This window comes from Equus caballus, chromosome 7, assembly GCF_041296265.1.
Source record: "Equus caballus isolate H_3958 breed thoroughbred chromosome 7, TB-T2T, whole genome shotgun sequence".
Classification (NCBI taxonomy): Eukaryota; Metazoa; Chordata; class Mammalia; order Perissodactyla; family Equidae; genus Equus; species Equus caballus.
In genome coordinates, this window is record NC_091690.1 from 96,935,767 (window position 1) to 96,958,302 (window position 22,536).

Below are 22,536 nucleotides of genomic sequence, written 5' to 3' on the forward strand. Positions count from 1 at the left end.
GGGGAGACATAGTTAAAACATAAATAAATACATAAAATATGCACATTTATGTGTAGTATATACACATTTCTATGTATGTTTATGTATGCACATATATATATTTTTTAAATATAGTTGAATCAAGGGTTCTGTTTTAGCCATGTTAAGTTTTAGATATATAGTAGAAATCCAAGTAGAAGTGGCAAATGTGACATTTGGGTTTTGGGGTCTAGAGACTAAATGAAAAGTTAGCCCACAGAAGATATTTAAAGCCATGGCCAGGGAAGACAGTAATTCGAGGAATGAGTCATTCATTGTGGAAATTGTGTCTTCAGTTCTGTGGTCGAGTAAGGGAAGAACTGGGCTTCGCCTGTCACAAGTCCTTGTGACTTTGTCGGGGTGCGCTTTAGGAAGTCGTTGCCACTGAAAACCTCACTGGACTGGGTTGAGGAGGGAACGGTGTAGGAACAGCAAATATAGGCAACCTGTGTCACAAAATCATGTATTATTGTCAATAATTGTGAAATATTTTATAGTCAACAAAAAGTAAATGATTTCTGAGTGTTTATATGCTCAAGATTTCTTGTTATTTGTATACATTTTAATCTTTCTTTTCAATGTTATTACTGATTGATTTTTTTGGAAGGGTAATTTTATGAATTTGCATTTTATATTTATAATAAAAATTGTTTTACTGGTTCACCCCTTGAGGTGGAAATGTGTTGTTTCACGAAGCTTACTTGACTTAATTATAAATAATCATAAGTGCCTAGTTTTTCGTTATATACAATACTATATAGACCTATATTATAGATGAAAATGGCATAAGTTCCAGTGTGGAAAAAGTTTTACATCCTCCAAGCTTGATAACATTTAGTTAGATAATAATTCTTTATAATTTTTTTTTTAAATACAGTGTATTTGTTTTTCTTTAGTAATTGCTTCTACTGTCTCAATTCTACCCAACACCACAGCAATACAGCATTTAAAAAGATGTTTCTTAGGAAGAGGATACTGTGGCTGTTGGTTTAATCCCTGTATGTAGGACACTTGTCAGAAGCAAGGCGATTGCTTGGATAGAACAGGATGTGGGAAGCTGTGAGGACAGGCTTCAGTTATGGTTAGTGCTTAAGAGTGGAGACAAACCGCTCTGCCAATCACATATTTGCATTCCAGTGATCATACAGGATAAACACGGTGCTAATACATTCGGAAAGAAACTTCGTAATAATATAAGAACAATGCTGTTCTTGATGAGGTTAAACTGAATAACCTTAAATAAATCTTTCCTGGGAACTTTGTAGAAAGTTTTTAGAGGTATAGAAAGCTTCAGAAGTCTGTGAGATATGATAGCTCTTTAAAAAAATGAAAATTAATAAATATAAAAATATCTAAGTTTCTCCACAGATCCAGAGGTTGTTCTGAAGCAAAGTAGGTGAGTTTGTAAACTTTCAGGCTGGCTGTGGTCCTCTTTGACCAGCTGAATAAATCCCAGCTGAAATTCGAGTACGTGTCTTCAGTTAGGTTGCTGGAGATTTTTTAAATATTTGAAAATTTATCATTCAGGAAATGTTTAAATAGATTGCGCATTGGTTTCCGTGCAGCTTTTAAAAAGGATGAGACAGGACTGGGAGGGAAGGTAGGTGATGTTAATAAAGTAGAACTCAGAGTCGCTGGGAGGATTGAAAAAGGTAAAGCTTATCGACAGTACGTGGCACACAGGAAGCACACAATAAATGTTAACTTGATTTTTACGTGGAAGGATGTCCATCTTATTAAGTAATGAAACTATCGTCACCTTATAGTTAGAACACTAGATGTATAGTATAATTTTAATGTTTTATTTTTGTAGGGAAAATCTGAATTTGCATATTTAAATATATGTATATTTGCGCTTGTGTAGAACAAGATGTGAAACTTTATATTGGGCAGGGTGGGTGGAGGAGGTGGAAACCACAATTTACTTTTCATTGTTATTTATTGTTCGAAGTATTACAAATAGCAAGTATTTTCTAATTTGAAGTAATAATAATAGAGAAAGAAAAAAGTATATCCTCTAATCTGGAAAGGTCTTTAGAGTTGATGGTTTCATCACTTCATTTCGTATATGTGGACACTTGTTCAGTTGGTTGGCAGCAGAGTTAGATTGACTCGTACTTAAAAGTGTTGAGCTGCTCCTGCAGATTAACTAAGCGATTATTTGGGGACTAGCTTTACTGTATTCTTTGCTTATTAGAAAGTGTGAGGTTTTGACTTATGTCACACAGGTAAGTGATCAAGTATATGGAGAAAATATACCTTTGATTTTATAAAAGGTAGATCGTAACTTAAATTTTAATATTTTAGCATTTGAGTATATATAATTTAGATATGCAAGCACTGCTCTCTTGGATATTTTTCATCTTTAGCCATGTTTAGCCATGTTTTTAGCCATGAAATCTTTTTAGGTTTCCCCCAACCCATCCCGTGACCAGATTAGGTTATATTCTTTTCATGGCCTTTCATTACACTAGATTTTGTGGCACTTGAACATATAATGAATATCATATCACAGAATTTTATTCAATTAACTTTTTATATGGGAAGACATTCTGGGACATACCGTAATTGACTCAGCCTATTTCTGGCATTTGGTTCACCAAACAATATGTGAATCACATATGTTATTTGAAAATAAATTCGAATATATCATTGGAAACATATTTTAATAGTCTGACAAAGTCTTAAACCAAGGCATATTTGATTTTTAATTTATTGTGTTTTTAATTTAATTTAATTTTTTTTTTAGGAAGATTGGCCCTGAGCTAACACCCGCTGGCAATCCTCCTTTTTTTGCTGAGGAAGATTGGCCCTGAGCTAACATCCATGCCCATCTTCCTCTGTTTTGTATATGGGATGCCTGCTACAACATGGCTTGATAAGCGGTGCTAGGTCTGCACCAAGGATCCATGAACCAGCGAACCCCAGGCCACTGAAGCAGAGCACATGAACTTATCTGCTGTGCCACTGGGCTGGCCCTAATTTATTGTGATTTTTAACAATGAAAATTACTAAATGACTTTGATCTTTTGTTTGGATTTACTTAAGGATGGAAAATATCAAATCACATATTACTCATTTACTGGAATTCATTTACTATAAATGAAAAGTTAATGCTGTTAATATCAAGCAAATGTTTAAAAAATTGACTCATGCCTAAAAGTTGACTTACTAGTTTATACTATTCATAACAATAAATAATTGTTGAATAAAAGTACAGAAGAAACAAAAAAGATGTGAAATGTCTTTCAAAAAGTGATACATAGTATCAGTTGCAAAGCTGGTGTTAGGACTCATCTGAGTTTGTAATCAGCTGCTTAGTTTCAGAATCTTGCTGCTGCCTACATACTTTTTTTGGACTAGCCATACGTTTTAGAATGCCGTTTAGAGCATGATTATTGTAATTTCCCCAAAGTCAATATGAATGATATCATTATAGATACCAGTTTTTCTCTGTTACTTTCTCTTTTTACAGTGAGAAATGTCATCACTAACTTCTTTTGATGTAAAATGAGGATGTTTATTTCCTGAAGGAAACTGATTTTGCATATAAATGATAGTATAAAAATATGTAGACTTATTTTTTAGTAACCCATTCATCTTAGCTTATTTTTTAAATTATTTTTTGGTGAGGAAGATTGGCCCTGACCTAACATCTATGCCAATCTTCTTCTATTTTGTATGTGAGACATTACCTCACTGTAGTCTGACGAGTGGTGTGTAGGTCCATGCCCAGGACCCGAACCCACGAACTCCAGGCCACTGAAGTGGAGTGTGCAAACTTAGCCACTATGCGACCAGGCCAGGTCACCATTCATTTTAGCGCTTTTTCCCTTTTGTTTTTTTGAGGAAGATTAGCCCTGAGCTAACATCTGCCACCAGTCCTCCTCTTTTTGCTGAGGAAGGCTGGCCCTGAGCTAACATCCGTGCCCATCTTCCTCTACTTTATATGTGGGACTCCTGTCACAGCATGGCTTGTCAAGTGGTGTGTAGGTCCACACCCAGGATCTGAACCAGTGAACCCCAGGCCGCTGAGGTAGAATGTGCTAACTTAACTGCTGTGCCACCGGGCTGGCCCCCATCTTAGCTTATTTTTAATGTTTATATTCATGAAATACCATTTACCATAATCTGCTCAGTGTGTAATTTAGGTATATAGTTTATTTTATTGTTGTTTTATTTCCTAGAACACATTGAACTTGTAATAAAATATGGCATATAGGTGATAAATAAACTGACTGAAATACTGTGCCAATAAATTTATTGTTGCATTTTCATTTCCCTCAGAAGCCCACAAGAAATGTTAAATAATTTAGTCTGGATTTGTAATTCCAAGTTTTATTTCTTTCTTTAACATGGTATTTTGAAATTTGGAGATATAAACCTTGCTGAAAAGTCACTAATAACTTGAACTGCCAAATGAGATTTTTATGTGTTTAATTTAATGGCATTCTGTCCTGTGCATCTTTGTTTTTATTTCCCAGAGAAAGAAATAAAGCCTACAGAATGTCATAATAGATGAGGCTAGGATTATGTCTAAAGTCAATATCAAGTATTATTTGTGGAGAAAGAGACCATGAAATAACTCCAGGGATTTTTCCTAAAGCTCTAATTCGAGTTCTTTAGTTTTGTTTATCAACTCCTTATCTCTTTATTTTGACGAGTGTAAACAAATCTGGATCAATTTGTTAAAGTCTCAGTTAACCACGGAGCAAGTGCTGTAAGTGGCAGAGAGCAGTTTAGAACCCCCTGACTCGGTCAGTCCTTCCTCAGTCCAGGCGTACAACTGGCGAACGTAATAGGAGTCAGCTTCCATGAGTGAATCATTTCCGTTTGATGATTCCCTGTGGCGATTAGCTGGCCAGTACAGTAAGCCTCACATTTTATAAAATATCACTAGGATGCCATAGAAGAGTATTTTATGATTTGTTCAAATAACACTGTAATGGAAATTTCAATAAAGCGAAAGACTCCCAAATTGATCACAATCGGCTGTGTTTTCATTGCAACAGCACTTAGTTATGAAACCATTACTACAAAACCTTTGAAGAAGACTTCATATGTGCTTGCAATGCTATTGATTGGTTATTTTTCTTTTCAGGGCTTCTGCTGGAGCCCACCACAGTGCTGTGTATTTTGAGTTAATCAATTGATCTGTTCTTAAGTGTTGGTTATGCTTTATTGACTGCTTTAAATTTTTTCTTGATCAATAGTTATTTAAAAGTTGACTTAATGCTGTTTGTTTCTGATGGTTTTAAGATCACTTCTCATAAAGAGAAACCTCTGGCTTCTAATTCCCCTTAGCAGTTCTCCTCTTGCCTGTGACAGTCGTTTATTTAGAGAAGAGAAGTAGATGGCCTCCTTTTGCGTTTACCCTGGAAGATGGATAAAATCCTTTCCTCACATGAACTTTTTTTCCCATGGCTAACAATAGCAAAGATAATTTATATTTTCATAAATGATGAATAAAGGTCAACTATTATTTTCAGAAATTGTAGGAAAATCACTTTTCAAACATTGATCAATCTTTTGATTACTTACTCTTTGGATTTAAATTTCCAGCTGATTTGACATGATATGTTGTAATAGAATTATTTCAAGTCTAACTCTATTAAAAATGCAAAGAAGATCTCTTTTAATTTATAGTCAGATATAGTTACGTCCTATTTATTTTAGAATTAAAGAATATTTGAACTTGAAGAGATCATCTTTTTTAATCTCCTTGCCTTATTGTTGAGAAAACTAAGCCAGGGCAGTGAAGTGACTTGCCTGAAGTGATGTAGCCACATTTTTATATAAAGAGCTTAGCATGATGCTCATACATGAAGTATTTAATAATTATATATTGAATTATATGTTTCAAAACCTGGATAAATGATCATGACAGAAGAGGCAGAATTACTGTTTACAGTAAATAGAATTATAGTGTGAATTAATACAAATTAAAACATTAACAAAATTAAGTGAACTTTCTTTTTTAACCTTTGTAATGGTGGAGTAAGGCAATATTTGCTATACTTAGCTTATTTGCTTTAGTTAGAACTGGGTCAACCAAAGTAATAGACGTAGACTGGCACTAATGAGAGTTTTCCTAGGTTTCATTTACATTATACCATATAAGAAAGTTATGACACTGAGCCTACTAATACTACCTTTGCCTGACACCAGAGAGGCACTATAGATCAACTGATGCTTCTTCTGTATGATTATTATAAGGTTTATATTTTAAAGTTATCCCTGAAGTTATAAACTGTTTTATAGAACTGAATGAATGAGTGAATGTTTTTACAATTGCCTGTAGAATTTAAAATTGGTGACAATACTTTTACTTAAAATTTCATCTGAAATTTTAAGGCAAACATTTGCTCTCTATATCAGTTGATGAAATTTGTGAGAATTTTCTTTTCTTATGATGTTTTTGTCTGGTTTGGGTATTAGGGTAATTCAAATTGCTTTTTCTTTCTCTTTTGTGTTATAGTTGGGTTTTTGTTTTGTACTTTGGGGGATATTCTTGAGAATTTAGTAATTAATGAAAACTGGAAGACAGAAAAAACCTGGAATAGAGGCTTAAAGAGACAAAAACATCTAAATTTTACTTATGCTTTATAGTAAAAAAATTTACCTTTAAGTGTTGTATCTTTTCATAAAAAATATTTCTTTTAGTAGTAGTCTTTTTTACAACTTAAAAAATCTTTTTGGAAAAATAATATATGGACATAAATCTGTGGTATGGATCAGGTTTTGTGGGTAGTGTTCTAGTGTTTAATTATGAACTACAAGTATAAAAAAGCAAGCGGTGATATATTATGGAAGAGTTCTTTTGGCACAGAAATATTTTAAGAAGTAACAACAATTACTTGTCTGAAATTAGATAAACTCCTGAAAGGCAAAGCTGACTTATTTTTAAGCCTGTTGTGCAAACTAATAGTCAGAAAATAGCCTAACATTGTGTTCTGACAGTAAAATATCTTAACTAATTAACAGAAAGTCCTGGTTGTTTCTGCCTAATTTTCTCCTTCTAGCAAGAAGAAAAAGAATTTTCTTGATCCAGGCTAGTATTTTAGTATTTATCCTTTTTCATTAGCCTGGTTCTGACCTCTGCTTGGTATACTCAGTGTTTATGTGTTTAAAGTCTTTTTCATAATGATTAACCAGATCATCTGAAGTTATTTGGGGTATTATGTTTTATTTCTAACTTGGGTGATTCAACTTTCTTTACTTATTTGTATGTCTTTTCAGGATCAAGTATCCGTTCAAAGATCAGATCTTCTGTATCTTGTGATATCTTCTCTTAAGACTATATCAAATAAATAGGCTTGGTACTTTGCAGAATGAAGACATCAGTGATATTGTCCGACAACAAATGATAGCACATTCTGCAATACACAACTTGGCATAACTAAAAGATTTCCAGGCTTTAAGTGATTATCAACTTATTATTATTACATCATCAGTCTAGAACTGGAGACAGAGAATTGAGGATAGGAGTTTAATTTTAGGTGAAAGCTTGCAGGGATGGTTGGAAAATTTGACTTTCCATCTAGTTTAATAATATTTCCTCCTTAAGTCCAGAAGGCATAATTTAAACTGATTTAATTTAGAATGAATTGAAAATATTGGACTTTTTTGGTTGTTGTTTAATAAATAGAAATAGAAGAACCACTTGAAAAGTAGAAGAAAGCTAGTATATTATATAGGGAAGACTAGCTTCCCTTTGTTGTAGCAATTGACGTTTTTTTGTTTTAAGACATTGTTCTGTTTGTATTCTAACATAATATAACCCTTGTGCTTGAAAATATACTTAAAGTAGTTTGCATGTTACGCTTATTGTTTAGAAACCTAAATGGCCCCTGCGATAATGCTGGTATTCGGCATTTGAGTACCTTTGTAACTCTGGAATACTTATATTACTCTAGGTTGTTGCCTCAAGTACCCCAATCATACATTCTGGAAGTGGGGGAGGTGTCGTAATGGGAGGAGGGACAGGAGGCACACAACACAGGTTTCATGAACTGCTCAAGAATAAGGACCATAATCTAGGCTTTTGAGATTCCCAGTGCAATCAGACTCAACGGGTAGTAAATTTGTTATAGTGAGACCTTCAAGCTTTTTAATTGGTTTTCATGAGCAATAGTTAATTTTGACTGTCTGGTTGAATTTTCTGGTTTTTGATCTATGGTGTTTTGAAAGATAATATTTCTAAACACATCTGAGATAGAATCAGATGTCATGCCATTATGGTCACTGTCAAATGTTTAATGGCAAAAATAATATTTGTGTAGTAATCTAGAGTGTACAAAGCATTTTTATATGAATTATGTCTTTATTCTACACAACAGTATTAATACTCACCTTTATTAAATGACTTTTCCAAGGTCGTGTAGAGTGGAGGCCCTTGTCTGGATTAACTCCATTTGCTAGCTTCATTTTTAGTGTTTTTAAGTGCGTCCAGGTGGTTTCCCAGGACTGTATTAGGACTATAGTGAATTAGCTGTGTGGAGAATTATGCCTTATACCAATACACGTAGTAAGAATGTCTGAAAGGGAAGCCAATATCAAATCTAAGATCAAACCAAATAAAATTATTAACACTAATTCTGGTTATCTTTAATGAATTTTGATAACACTATACAGATTAAGCAAGATTTTCATTTAATACGAATCTAAAGTTTATTTAAACAGCTTTTCCTGACAGATAGTATTTTCTTTAATAATTTTATAGACCTCCTCTCTTCCTTTTTAGGTAAGCCATCTATTTATTCATCTATTCTTAACAAATGTTTTTCCCCTGTTACATCCATGGTATTGCTGGAAGTCTACATCTGGAGCTTCTATTTGTCCTGATTGTTTCAGAGATGTGGGCAGTACTTGTAGCAGTCAGGTTCTCCAGAAAAACACAATCAATAGGATATATACATATGTAGTAAGAGGTTTATTTTAAGGAATTGGCTCATACCTCTGTGGGGGCTGGCAAGTCTGAAATCTGGAGGGCAGGCTGGCAGGCTGGAATCTCATGCAGGGGTCGATGCTGTAGTCTTGAAGAAGTGTTTCCTCTTCTTCCAAGAAAGCTTAGTTTTTCCTCTTAAAACCTTTCAACTACTTGGATGAGACCACACCCACTTTATGGAGGGCAACCTTACTTACATAAGGTCAAATGATTTTAGATGTTAATAATATCTACAAAATGTCTTCACAGCAACACCTAGATTAGTGTTTGATTAAATAACTGGGTACTATAGCCTAGCCAAGTTGACACATAAAACTAATCATCACATACTGTTTATTTGAAAAGTTACCTGTAATTGCACCCCTCCACATGAATATGACGAGGCTTTCTATTTGTAAAGCTTCTTGCTAGATGAGGTGTGTAAATCCTAGCTATTACCTACAATATAGGAGGCAGGGTGATAAATCAAGGAAGCTCATGGACCCTCAGAATCAAAAAGGCCAGCCTTTGCACCTTGGCTTCATTACTCACTGCAGTTTGTTTAGGGGAAAGCTGCTTAACCTCAGAGTCTGTTGCCTGTTCTATAAAACAGGGCGAATAATATCCACCTCACAGGAGAATCAGATGAGTATTTAGTGAATTAATGTGTGCTAAACACCTAGTAGACCTCCTGGCACACCTTAGATGTCTAATAAATGTTTAATTCCTATTCCCTTTTTTCCTTTATTCTTTTGAAAACAAAGTTTGTCCAGTTACCAATGTATTTGTATTCATTTACTCAGGTATACATTCAACAAATGTGGATTCAGCTCTATGTGACAGGTGCTGTTCCAGGTATTAGAGACACAAAAGTGCACTACCATCTCAGAACTGTCTTCTAGTGATGGGACACACACAGTAGACATCATCAAAGACAAGGAGCTAGGGGAGATTATGGTAGATTAGATTCAGTGCTGCGGAGAAGAAGTCCAGCAAGGAAGCGGGTGTAGGGAGTCGTGTACAATACTCGTTAGTGCTGGTGGTGAGAACAGGATTACTGTTAGTATAATTTTATCAGGGACAGCCTTACTAAGAAGATTGTCTTTAAGCAAAGACTTAAAAGAGAAGACAGAGCAAGTGCTCCATCCTTGAGTATCCAGGCTGCCATGGGGTAGGCAGATGGGACGCTAAGGGCAAAGGCTTTGTGACAGGAGTGTGTTTGAGCAACAGCAAGAAGTCTCTGGTGATTGGAATAGAGTGATCCAGGAGTAGAGGAGTGGAAGATAAAATCAGACAAGTTGGAGGATATGTGCCCGGCAAAATTTGAAGGGCCTTGTGAAATGGGAAGCCACCAGAAAGTTTTGAGCAGAAAAGTGACATGACCTGATATTTGTGGTACTCAAAAACAAATTATAGCAAACTATAGGAGGTTTTGTTAAGAGTGTAGACTCAGGATAGAGTGCATGGGTTCAAATGGCTCTGTAATTTATTAACCATGCCACCTTAGGCGAGTTACTTCTCTACGTAAAATGAAAGTAATAATAGCATCTACCTCATAGAGTTGTTATGTAAAGTAACCCTTTGCTTGGTGTATAGCGTGAATCTAATGAATCCTTTCTGTTATTATGAGTAATAATAAAAGGGTCCATCTATAATATGACCCATTCTCTGCTAGTGATCTTTAATTAAAACATAAAACCTGTTCTTGTCATTGATTTAGATGTATAACTATATTGATAAATTAAAAATGGTCATTAGTACTAAAGAGAAATGCTTACAAACTGATGTTTCAGATTTTGAGAGGATGATGGTGATTCTCTGAAAAAGAGTATCTCCTCTGGTCAGACCATTTTTTTGGTCAGTGCTATCATCATTCTCTCATGCAAATAGGTTTGAAAGTTTTGTGGCACTTTTGACATTTCTTCCAGCTTTTTTGTCTAAGTCTAAAATAAGCTTTCATTCTTATGCGTGCTTGTTTGTGGAAGCATTCTTTCTGTCATTCTCTCTGTGGACCCTTCCTTCCCCTATCTGTCGTTGCCCCAGCGCAAGTCCTCTCACTTCAAGGGCTCTTAGCTCATCTCCTGCATCTTGTCCGTGGCAGTAGTAGGTATTATTTTTTTCTGAACACTCACTTTGTGCCAGGGAGTAGTCTAAGCACTTTATACACATAAATTCATTTAATCTCCTTATAACACTATAAGGTCAGTATTTTTGACTCCATTTTATAACTACGTGAGCAGATTCAGAAAGGTTAAATAACCTAACATTCAACCTGGGCTGTTCCCTTTCTTATTACAAATCTTGCATTCCACACAATTAAATCAATTAATGAGTCAGGAATAATGTTCCTTTGTCTTTGTTTTTTTTTCCAGTGCCCTGGGACACATTTTTTTCTCTGTTATACTTAGCTAGTTATAATCCAGGTTTCACTTGGGGCCGTCTTCTTCGATGAAGGAAACTTTTCAAACCGTGACTGCACAGAGTATTATTTGCTTCCATAAAACATAGTTTACTTTTTGTTAACACTGCCATGTAATTATATAATGGCATTTGGTATGTCTGGAATTTTCTTTCTTGTTATTTAATCATTTCATAGCTATGTGTTTGGCTTCTCCAAGTAGACTGAATACCCATTAGGAAACTAGGAAACTAAGAGTATATTTTACATTTCTTGTATCTCCATATATCTTCAAAAATCTGTATTCTCCACACAGGGTTTCTACAATAAGTGCACAATTTTTACTTTACTGTTAAGATAATTAGCTGAATGATTTTAGTATGAAGTTTGCTTCCTTTGAGTCAACTGGTTGCTTTGAAAGTTGAATATAGACTTCCTGGTAGATTAAAAACTGAGAAATTTTGGATACTTTGTTCCTAGTAATATGTCAGAATATGAATACAATTAAATTAGTGCCTCTGTCCAATTTATTTTTCCTACATAGAGTTTTTTACACGCCCCAAAATATGATAAGTAGTGTGATAAAATTTTAAAGGGCAATAATAAAAATCTTTAAAGGTATTACTCTCTGAAAAAGAAAATAATAATATTTATTAATAATATTATGCTTTGGCGGCCTTGGGTTCACTGGTTCGGATCCTGGGTGCGGACATGGCACCGCTTGGCAAGCCATGCTGTGGTAGGCATCCCACATATAAAGTAGAGGAAGATGGGCACAGACTTTAGCTCAGGGCCAGTCTTCCTCAGTAAAAAGAGGAGGATTGGCAACAGATGTTAGCTCAGGGCTAATCTTCCTCAAAAAAAATAAAATAAAAGATCATCTACTAAGCTGTATTTTTTTTCCATTTAGGCTGAATTAAAAGATAATTCAAAGATGTTTTCTTAGTTTCAAGACATATAGCAAAGTCAGACTAATTATGAAATTGTCTTATTTCAGGTATATTATTGGTGATTTTTATCACATTTAAAATTCTTTGAAATTTCTCCCTCTAGAAATGTTACGTTATTGCGGCTTCTTTTTTATGTCCTCTTAAAGATTGGCACCTGCGCTAATATCTGATCCCAATCTTTTCTCTTTTTCCTTCTTCTCCCCAAAGCCCCCCAGTACGTAGTTGTACATTCTAGTTGTGGGTGCCTCTGGTTGTGGCATGTGGGATGCCGCCTCAGCGTGGCCTGATGAGCAGTGCCGTCCAGATTCCGAACAGGCGAAACCATGGACCACCAATGCGGAGGCACGAACTTAGCCACTCGGCCACGTGGCCGGCTCCTGAGGGGCTCCTTTTAAAGACCGTCTGCCAACTGAAAGTTCTCTTAGTGTTTCTTCAAATTCAGAAGCCATGAAACATTTTTTCTACACTAAATTACCTTTGTATTTAGTATAAATTATTATGGAATTTAGGCCTTTTGTGAAGAATTCTTTTCTTAATTAAAATACATTTTATTAATAATACTATTTAGGTAGCACTATACCATTTTCAAATCTCCTTCATACATAGTGGCTTATTTGCGTATCCCAGGAACCCAGCAATGCAGACTAGGGTAGTGTGTTTATCTGCATTTACACATGAGGAAATTGCAGAAAAGTTAAATAACTTGCCTCACTTTTGTGGCAATTAAATAATAGATTCTGGACCAGAAACCAGATATTTTGACTTTTAGTTTCTTTATTTTACACCCTGCTGCTTCATTTATATCTTGTTTTTCAGTTCACATAATACTTGAAAGTCACAAAAGCATTTTGTTCTAAAAGTACTTAGCTATTCTATTCAACCTGCTTCTTCTAATTATTTTGAATTATTTTAAAGACGCTTTCTTATTTTCCCTATGAAACTCATTCTCCTTAAATTTTGCTTTCTGACATCTTTTCCACACAAGGATTTGATGATGTTGTAGTGTGCCCTATTCTGAGTCTGGAACTGGTCCAAACTTGAATCATAGGTTTAAACAAGTTAAAGAATATGGCAGTTCTCACTCACCTGCCCTTGTATACATACATGCATGTGCCTACATGTGTGCCTGCATACGTGTACACATACACACATATGTACGCAGTGGATTGGACACCAGTACTTATATATGTTGATCTGCTTTGATTTATGTAAAATTAATGTTATTTGGAGGCCAAGTAATAGAATATCGTACCATCATTGGTTTTATTTTAATGCTGGTAAGAATTTAATGTTAGAACCATATTGAAACTGCCATCAGTAAAATGACTTGTGCTCCCCCCACAAAAAAATCTGAAAAGAGCATTTGCTGAACACATTGATTAAAGAGCTCGGTATTACATTATTTTCACATTATTTTGCCAAATAGTATAAACAATCTATATGTTTAATATCTTTAATAATTCTTAAAAGAAAATACTTGTCTAGCATTCTCAGTTATGTAATGTTCGTGGGAAGATATGTCCAGAATATGTTACATGAACTGATGGTGTATATAAAAACTATTTTTCTTATTAAAAAGATGCTGACAAATCAGCATTGTCTCGGCCAGAGACTTCTGTGAAATTAAGCTTTTTGAGACCACCCATGCCATATTATTTTTGGCTATTTGTGTTAATTTGACCGTTGTGTCTGCGAGCAGATCAAGTGGCAGTCTATTGTACACGGCTGGGACTTAAGATTGAAATTTGTCCCATGTTACAGATAAGAGTAGAAGCTACTCATCACCACGAAGGATGAATGCTACTCCAATTCTTTAATTTAATATAATTGAAGAACATACTTTATAAAGTAAAGAAAAAATGTTTTGTTATGACAAGTAAAGATTTCTTTTGTGAATAGGGTGGAATTTAAGCTACAAGGTGAAATGTTTGCAGATTTAGGCAGTATGAGTCATCATAGTAACACCAATATTTGTTATAAAATGGGAAAAGAGATAAATTTATTGCAATGCATTGATTGTTTTGTTTGTGGTATAAGTTTTATATTCTTCTGAGGTTTTTTTCCTTTTACATAAGCCCGTGTAATAGTTGCCAATAAAACAAAATAAGCATGTAGCAGACAGATATTCAACAGGGCTTAACAAGACAATCATAAATCAAGGGGTTTGGTAGCAAAAATGTTTGTTCAGAATCTTAGCTGACTATAAAGTTGGTGGCCTTCTATGTTCTCAGTTCTATGTTCTAATTTATTTCAGGTCTACAAATGCATCAGTGTGATAACTGTCTACCTGTCAACAGATTAGACAGAAAAGATAAGTAAAGACTGAGAGAAGTCAGTGATAGTCTTGAGTGATTCAGCACACAATGGTAGAACGATAGCTTGCCTTAGCAATTATAAACATTTCAGTGACATTATACTGCAGGGAACTCTCTAGTGATTTTTTTAGTCAGAATGTCCATCATATCATGTGTCATATCATCATATCATTATCATATCATGTCCAAATAACTAGCTCATCACTCTTAACGTTTGCCTCACTAATTACATCAGAGGGGCTCCCCTCTGTTGCCTTTGGTAAATGTGTGCCAGGTGTTCTGTGTTAGGGGCACAATATTCCTAAAGGCTGAATAATATAACAAAATTAATTTCTCTTAGAGTTTTTTTTTTACATGTATCAATGTTTTTGATTAGGATGAGCTTTTAAAAATATAATTGGAACTTAATGTTCTTTAAAAATTTTCAGAAACCAAACTTCTTATTCTCACTTTGGATTAATGCTATTGTAATTGGCTGTATTACATTTGTGGATTTCAATGTTTTTTTCTTTTTTAGGAAGATTGTCCCTGAGCTAACATCTGTGCCAGTCTTGCTCTATTTTGTTTGTGGGACGCTGGCACAGCATGGCTTAATGAGTGGTTTGTAGGTCCATGCCCAGGATCCGAACATGCAAACCTGGGGCCACTGGAGCAGAGCGCATGAACTTAACCACTACGCCACCAGGCCAACCCCAAGATTTCAGATGTTTTTATTATTATTATTCTCTTCAAAATCTCTGCTCAACAGTGCCTCTCACTTCACTGTTTCAAGTTTACTACAAAGAGTTATTCCATTCCCATATGAAATTCTTAAACCTCCCTTATCTCCCTATCAAGCTGCCTGTATCTTCTCATACTTGCCTTTTTCTTTCTTCTGGAGTCAGAAGTCCCTTGGCCTTTCGAACACTCACTGGGAGGTGGTGGGGAATGGAGGAGCAGTATGGAAGGAAGGGAAAAGAATTGCTTATCTTATTTCTGCCTCTATCTCTAATTGTACCCAATTCATGTTTTCATAAGTAAATGGCTCCAATATAGTCATCTACAAAATGAGATTATTTTATCTACCATATAGGCTGTTGTAAGGATTAAGTTAGACCAAGTGTGTGGCATAGTGAGTTCTGGCGTATAATAAATGTATAATCAATGGTGTCTATTCTCCTCTTAGTTGCCCAAATGGTATACTTTGTGATCATTTTTGATTCCTCTCACTTCTCTCCTCAGCACATTGAATTAGTCTATTTTCCCTCTATAAAACGGCAAAGTAGTTAGTGGTACATGTTCAGGAGACAGAATTGTTTTTGAAATCTGTGAATGTTTGTGTTTATGCGTATGATAAAATGAATGACTAACGCGGATAAAATGTTTAGCTCTGTGTTTGTCATAAAATGAGCATTTAATACGCGTACTGTGCATCCTTATTGTTGTTATTACTCCCCATCCTGTTGCCAGTCCAGACTCTTGTATCCTCTCCCCTGGGTGTTCCACACCAGGTCACCACTGTGCTCTCACACCCTACCATCCATCTAATACTGTTGTCAGTTAAAAAATGCTTTTTGTACTTAAAAAAAAGAAGTCCTCCAATCTGTTCATTATCTAGCACATATGATGTAAATTACTGACCCTGGCTTTGAAGGACTTCTGCAATTTCACTTCACACTGCCTTTCCAGCAGTATTTCCTGGTCTGTCTACCTCACAGGGCTACTGTGAGGATTAAGACAGGGAACATATCATAACAAATAACAGAGGATCTGGCACATACATGAAAGTTGTTGATTTCTCTGTTTCCCTTTTCTCCTTTCTACCCTCTTCTTTTAGTAAATCCTGGATTCTAGTCAAACTTGCTCTCCCTATACGTGACATATTATTTCTTATGTCTATGCCTTTGCTAAGATTTACTTCTCTGTTTTTATTTATTCAAAAGATATTTATTGATTATATTCTGTATGTCATACATTGTTTGGCATTGGGGGTACAAATGTTTAGGGCATCTCCTAGAGGTATATTTTAGAAAGAAAGAACAGTATATTAAAGATATTAAGACCTCTGTGCTGGAAACTATATAAGAGCAGGAGCCATGTCTATTTTGGCCTACTGTTGTATTTCCAACTCTTAGAATAGAGCTATGGACATATTACGATTCTCATAATTGTTTGAGAATAAAGTTTGAGAGAGATGGAACTCATAATTGTTTGAGAATAAAATTTGAGAGAGATGGAACAAGGTAAAAAGAGAAAGAAGGCATGAGACAGCTTGGCATGTTTGATAATTGTGTGTACTTCTGTATGGCTAGAGAATACGTTGTCAAATTCATGTCTGAGAGCAGTGAGAAATGATGTTGAAAAGAAATGCAGAGGCCAGAATATGAATAATTTTATCCATTATGCCTAGAAGTTTGGACTCTATCAGATAGCTTTGGAATGCCTATGAGGGGGTTTAAGTAGGAACATCACATGCTACGATTTTGTTTTAGAAAGGATATCCTGTTAACAGTGTAGCAAGAAGAGTTAGAAGTGAGATTAGAGGCATGGGTGTGAGTTGTGAGCCTACTGCAATAGTAAAGCAAAGTTCTATGAGGACCTGAATTAAAAATGGGAGTGGACAGATTTAAGACATGTTTATGTGGTACGTTCAGGAGGTCTTGGTAACTAATTGGATTTGGAGAATATGGGAGGATGAGAAGAAAGAGTGAGCTCTTGAGTCCTGTGCAGCTTTCAAGGCCCAGCTGAATTGTAACCTACTCCAATTTTGTCCATCTCACTACCAATTAAAATAACTGTTTTTTTATACCTTGTAAAATGTTATGTATGTCTTTCTTCTATTGTGGATTTCTTTTTACTAATAGTTATTTGTATACATTTCTAAATTCCTTCACCAAATGTGTATACATTTCTAAATTCCCCTTCCATATGGGCCTTACAAAAGGCCCGTAACTCAGTATCTTTGTGTTACCTCCTGTAGCCTTATCTGTACTGAATGTTCAGGAAATATACAGATTACTAATAAATGTCATACATTTTAATTTAATTACCTCCTGAAAAAAAAAAACTCAGAAAGTTAAGTATATGCCTGAGACATTTCAGTATTTCAAAATGAAACTAGTCACAAATAGGTGAAGTTTAACTAAAATTCTTTCAAAATCACTTTTATTCTAAAAATTCAAAATTAGTAATTGCCAGAAAAGAAAATATTCATAGGAAGAAATTTTAAAGTGAAATCAGGCCATATTGTTTCCAAATTCAGATGAGAACTTACTATTAAAAATCTTGCACAGATTGGAAATGACTAATCAACATTAGGAAAATGAAATTGGAAGATATGCCCTCGTGCTGTTCATGGCTAAAAATGTTTTCATGTCCAATTTCAACAGTATTGTTCCAGTATGAAAATTGCAATGATGAGAACTATTGGGTTGGACAAAGAAATCACTTAATGATCCAGCCTATGCAGAATGGTCTTGGGCAAGTCTCTTGATTTCTGTCAGTCTCCCTTCAGAGAGCAGCCTTGTTTGAGTCTTACAGAATATCACATTTGGGAGGTGTAGAAGTGTAGTGCTAGGTTCACTCCGGAAAGATGGAGTGGGGTATAGTAATCGAGTTAAACTTGGATTATTTCTATGGGTCATTCTAGCTCTAACCACCCATGAGTCTATGATTTCAAGTGTTTTAATTTTTTATTTTTAATTTCAAGATTAATTTGAAAACAGTACCCGATCAAAAAGGCAACCTTCACCAGTTGCTGTTACACATAATGAGTGAACATTTATGCCGGGTCACAAATACAAAATAGTTGTCTTTGGAATTTAGTTCATCAGTTTTATCTTCATAAAGTCTTTAAAAGAATTAGAATGCTAGCACAGTGATTGTTTTTAACTGTGTTGGAGGCTTAAGGTGCAAAGTTCCCTGATATATTTATCTTCATATTAAGAAAAAAATACTTTTTCAAAGAATGATTGTATTTCAGTGTGATTATATAATCACACTGTGTTATGAAATGAAGTGGGAAGAGTACAGGATCTGGGTTTTAGTATTGGCGTTGCCTTCAACCAGCTACCAGCTATCCTCTTGGGGCCTTGGTCTCCTCATAAGTAAAATGAGGTGGTGGAATAGTCTGTTTTGTCTCTCTGAGCACAGGAATTCTGCATCTGCACCCCGTCCATGCAGATCTATAGCTGTAGCTCAGTGTTCACGTGTGACTCATCACGCTGAAAGGTAGAACCTTATAATTTATGTGATGTTTAGAAGATCATGGGGATAAAATGTCATTTATTTCATCAATAAAAATGTCTTATTTGATTAAAAGAGCTAACCTAAAGTAAGAAATGTTCATTTTCTCATTTCAAATGTAAAGGAAACTGATCAGCAAATAAAATCATGGTGCTGTAGAGTTACATAATATTGTTAATTACAGATTATTAATGTTTGGAAAAAGTTCTGTTCATTAGTGAATCAATTAGTAATATTGGGAATACATTGATGTTAAGTGACTCCTAAAAGTTGGACATCTGTGATTATCATATGTGGTCCTATAGCAATGAGTCTTATATCTTGAAGAGTATTTCTGAATTCATATGCACAAATGAGTGTTCCCGTCTTCATCACAGGTGCCTGGGGAGGCTGAGCTCCTTTTTCATATCTCGTCACTAAATACTGTATTTACGAAGCACCTGCTACTGTGCACTGATGCTACCACATTAAATTGGAGACAAAGTTGGAGAATTGTAGTTATAAATCCTCTCCCTCAAATGCTAGTTTTTTTTTTTCTTTAAATTGCCTTCATTTTGATTCTAAGCCTCAATCTCCCTGTGCTGAGAAACCGTCAATCTGTCCAGAGGTGTGCGGAGGCCTGCATCTTTTTACTCACCTCACGCCGTACTTAGTTTACCCTGAGATGCCTTTTGTTCTAGCCTGTGGAGACCCTCTAGGACCAAAGGTTCTGCTGCTTCTGTGCCCTGAGGGGCATGGCGATCTCTGGGAGCACTGGGAACCCCACGACTGGGAATCCCTCAGTTCATCATCCAGCCAGCTGCTCTGGGATCTTATCACCTGTCAGTCACTTCACTGATCCTGCACCTTCCTGGAATTTGTCCATCTTTTCCATCTCTCTTCTACTCAATTTCAGAGAAGTCTCTCTCTCTTTTCCTTAAAGACACTACCTATTTAGGATAACTAGCATTCTATCTTTCTGAGCTTTTTTTTTTTGTTACTAAAAGTGTTTGTCTTCAAAAGATGGGAAATATAGAAAGTTTTTCCTTTATGCCATGTGAAAATCCTCAAGGAATGTGCATTCTAAAGCTCTAAATACCTAGGCATCTGTTAGAAAGAGGAGAAGGGGAAGAGAGAGAAAGAGAGAAGCACACGAATCTGAGGAGTTGCCCTGCAGCACAAAGATAAAGACAGACGTGTTTTCCAAGAGCCCGCATTCCAGTGGGAAGGAGTGATCTATAAAAAACTGAACTTTTCTCGTGTCATTCTTGTAAAGCCATCCCTGCCATGATTCTTTCTTATGCCATCCCCCTTTTTTTTTCACTTTCTTTCTCTCCCTCCCTCTCTTCTCTCTTTCAGAAAGAACACAGAATTTAGAGTTGGTGAGGCGTGGTTTGGAGTTCTTCCCTCACTTACTAGTAATATGATCTTAATTAAGCCAAACTCTCTCTCTGCACCTGAGTTTTCTATTTGTAAAAATGGGGATAATGCCACGTGTGCATACTCCCTTACATAGCTTTTGTTAGACCGAGTAGGAAAACATGAGTGCTCAGTAAACCGTGGAGCAGTGTGCAAATATAGGCATCACTGACTTAATGCAGAGGCCGAGTGACGTGCCAGAGAACACAGGGGCAGAGCCACATACACCTGTATTCAGTTCCTGCACTTGCCGCTTAGTAGCTTAGTGTAGTCTTATGTGTATAGGTGAAAAAATCATAGCAGGTCATTTCAGAAGGAGTTCCATCTATGTTTGGAGCATAAGATATCCATTTGAATAGATATATGAATGAGGCCCGTGGAAGGATTATTTGAAAACATTCAGATTTATTTGTCTTTGTGTTATTTGTTAAGCAAAAATATTGTCTAGTCTCCTTATTATCAACTTGTACAAATTAAAAAATACGGTCTATGTCAATTTAATGACCCAGGAGAAGGCAAAAACTAATTGGCTCTCTTTTCAATTGTAGTGCTGGGTGACTCACGAGGCCCAAATGTCACTATTATATTTGATGAGGAATGTATATTAGAATTTTAAAGATGAAAGCCGATAGCTCCAATCAATTACTTATTAACCCAGGACATATGGTGGGTTTCACTTCTCATTTCATAAATCCCATTCGTCTCCCACGTTTTGCTTTGTGTTACACTTGACTGGTAATAATAGATTCTTCTTTTTCCTATGGAAACTTCCTTGATTGTCAGTACATCTCCAAGGGCATAATCATGATATATTAAAAAATAATCATGTAAATTATAATCATCATCTCACTCACATTTTCCAGAATATTTTTAATGATGAGAATTTTTCTTTTTAAATATTGATTGGGACTTTCATGGCTTGGGATAAGGTAATGATATGCAAATTATTTTATTTGATATACTCTTAGTTTAATTCCAGGGTTATAGCAGGACTTGATATTGGGTATAACAGGAAAGTGGTTCATAGTTTTGCCTGGGAAGAGTTCTTTGTTTAAATTATGCTAAACCCATTGTGATTTTCAAACTGAGGTAAGGTATGGTGGAAGATTCTTACCTACACATCAATGCGTCAAATAAGGTTACAGGCTGGGAAGGGAAATTATTCAATGTTGAGATCTAAGTATTTACTCCTAACAACCATCCACAGATTAAAAAGACTTTAAGGGTTTGTTTTAAAGTTGCTGTTTAAAATGGTGAAAAATAGGTGTAGGCAGGCCTTTTGTGCTGACAGCAATAGGTGCGAGGTTAAGTGACACTAACACGTTTACGTTCAAAAGCAGTGCTTGTACATTTTTACAACATTTACATCTCTGTTATGTTTTACCTCCCTGCTCTTCTCAGTTTGATCAGGAGATTTCCTCTATATGATTCCTTGAATAGCAGGCTGACTTTTCTGAGGACTTGATCAGAGGACAGGACTCAGCATGGTAGCTGGTAGCAAAAAATCAAAGCGTATCTGTGCCTTGTTTCTGACCACTCTCCCTGAAATCAGTTGTAGCTTTCAGGGCAGGGAATGTTCCAGTCCATCACAGGAATTTCCCTTCTCGTTCAATGCACAGATGAACTTTTTAAAAGTTCTATGTTTAAATATTTTTAATAGTTTGGCTTATAATATGTTATTTGTCATACTAGTCAATATTATTGGAATAACTGTCTTTATTTTCCTAATACCAGTGAAGCTTATTGAAAGGGCACATTAATCTAAGAGCATAACTTTGAGGGGATGTGCTGAGAGCGTCTTGACTTCCAAATCAGCCAGTCAATTAACTTGTTCACCATATGTTTCTTATGGTCCAAGTCTGGTTTCTTGCCCAACTGTGACCTGACTATTTTCTTTGTAGTGTGGCCAACTAAAATAGCCAAGTAGATTCATGTCCAATTACCTTTGTTGTGTGTCTAGAATGATCCAAGCATTTAAAGATGTGCACTCCTGTATGCTGTATCCTGTTGTCTTGGCAAAATTATTACTGGCAAATCTTTCCACTCTCAAAAGTGTCTTGGCTTAGAGGAGAAATTATATGTTGCCCTACCAGTTTGGTAGATATTGGTCAAAACTTCTTTTCTTCTGGACCTTCTTTTTCTTTTTAAACCCTGGATAAATCTAAAGACACTGGAATTTTAAGTGACTTTCCCAAAGATAAATAGCTACTTCGTGGCAAAACTAGAATTTACCCCAGGTGTTTGACTTAATCCTTGAGCTTTTTCCAGGTCAGATTTGCTAATTTGTCAATTTTCCATGTTAGATTT

General features: G+C 35.5%; 1 protein-coding gene across 12 annotated transcripts in view; it reads left to right on the forward strand.

Annotated features, from left to right (window-relative positions):
• METTL15 (methyltransferase 15, mitochondrial 12S rRNA N4-cytidine) overlaps window positions 1-22,536 on the forward strand; it is a 189,471-nt gene that overhangs the window by 66,148 nt on the left and 100,787 nt on the right. For 4 of the 12 annotated variants that reach the window (XM_070273491.1, XM_070273490.1, XM_070273489.1 and 1 more), the window contains exon 3: window positions 20,778-20,895. The exons of the other annotated variants lie outside the window; for them this stretch is intronic. In XM_070273491.1, coding sequence (XP_070129592.1) covers window positions 20,827-20,895 — 69 coding nt within the window. In that variant the 5' untranslated portion in view covers window positions 20,778-20,826. The remainder of the gene's footprint in view (window positions 1-20,777; window positions 20,896-22,536) is intronic. 12 annotated transcript variants of the gene reach the window in all.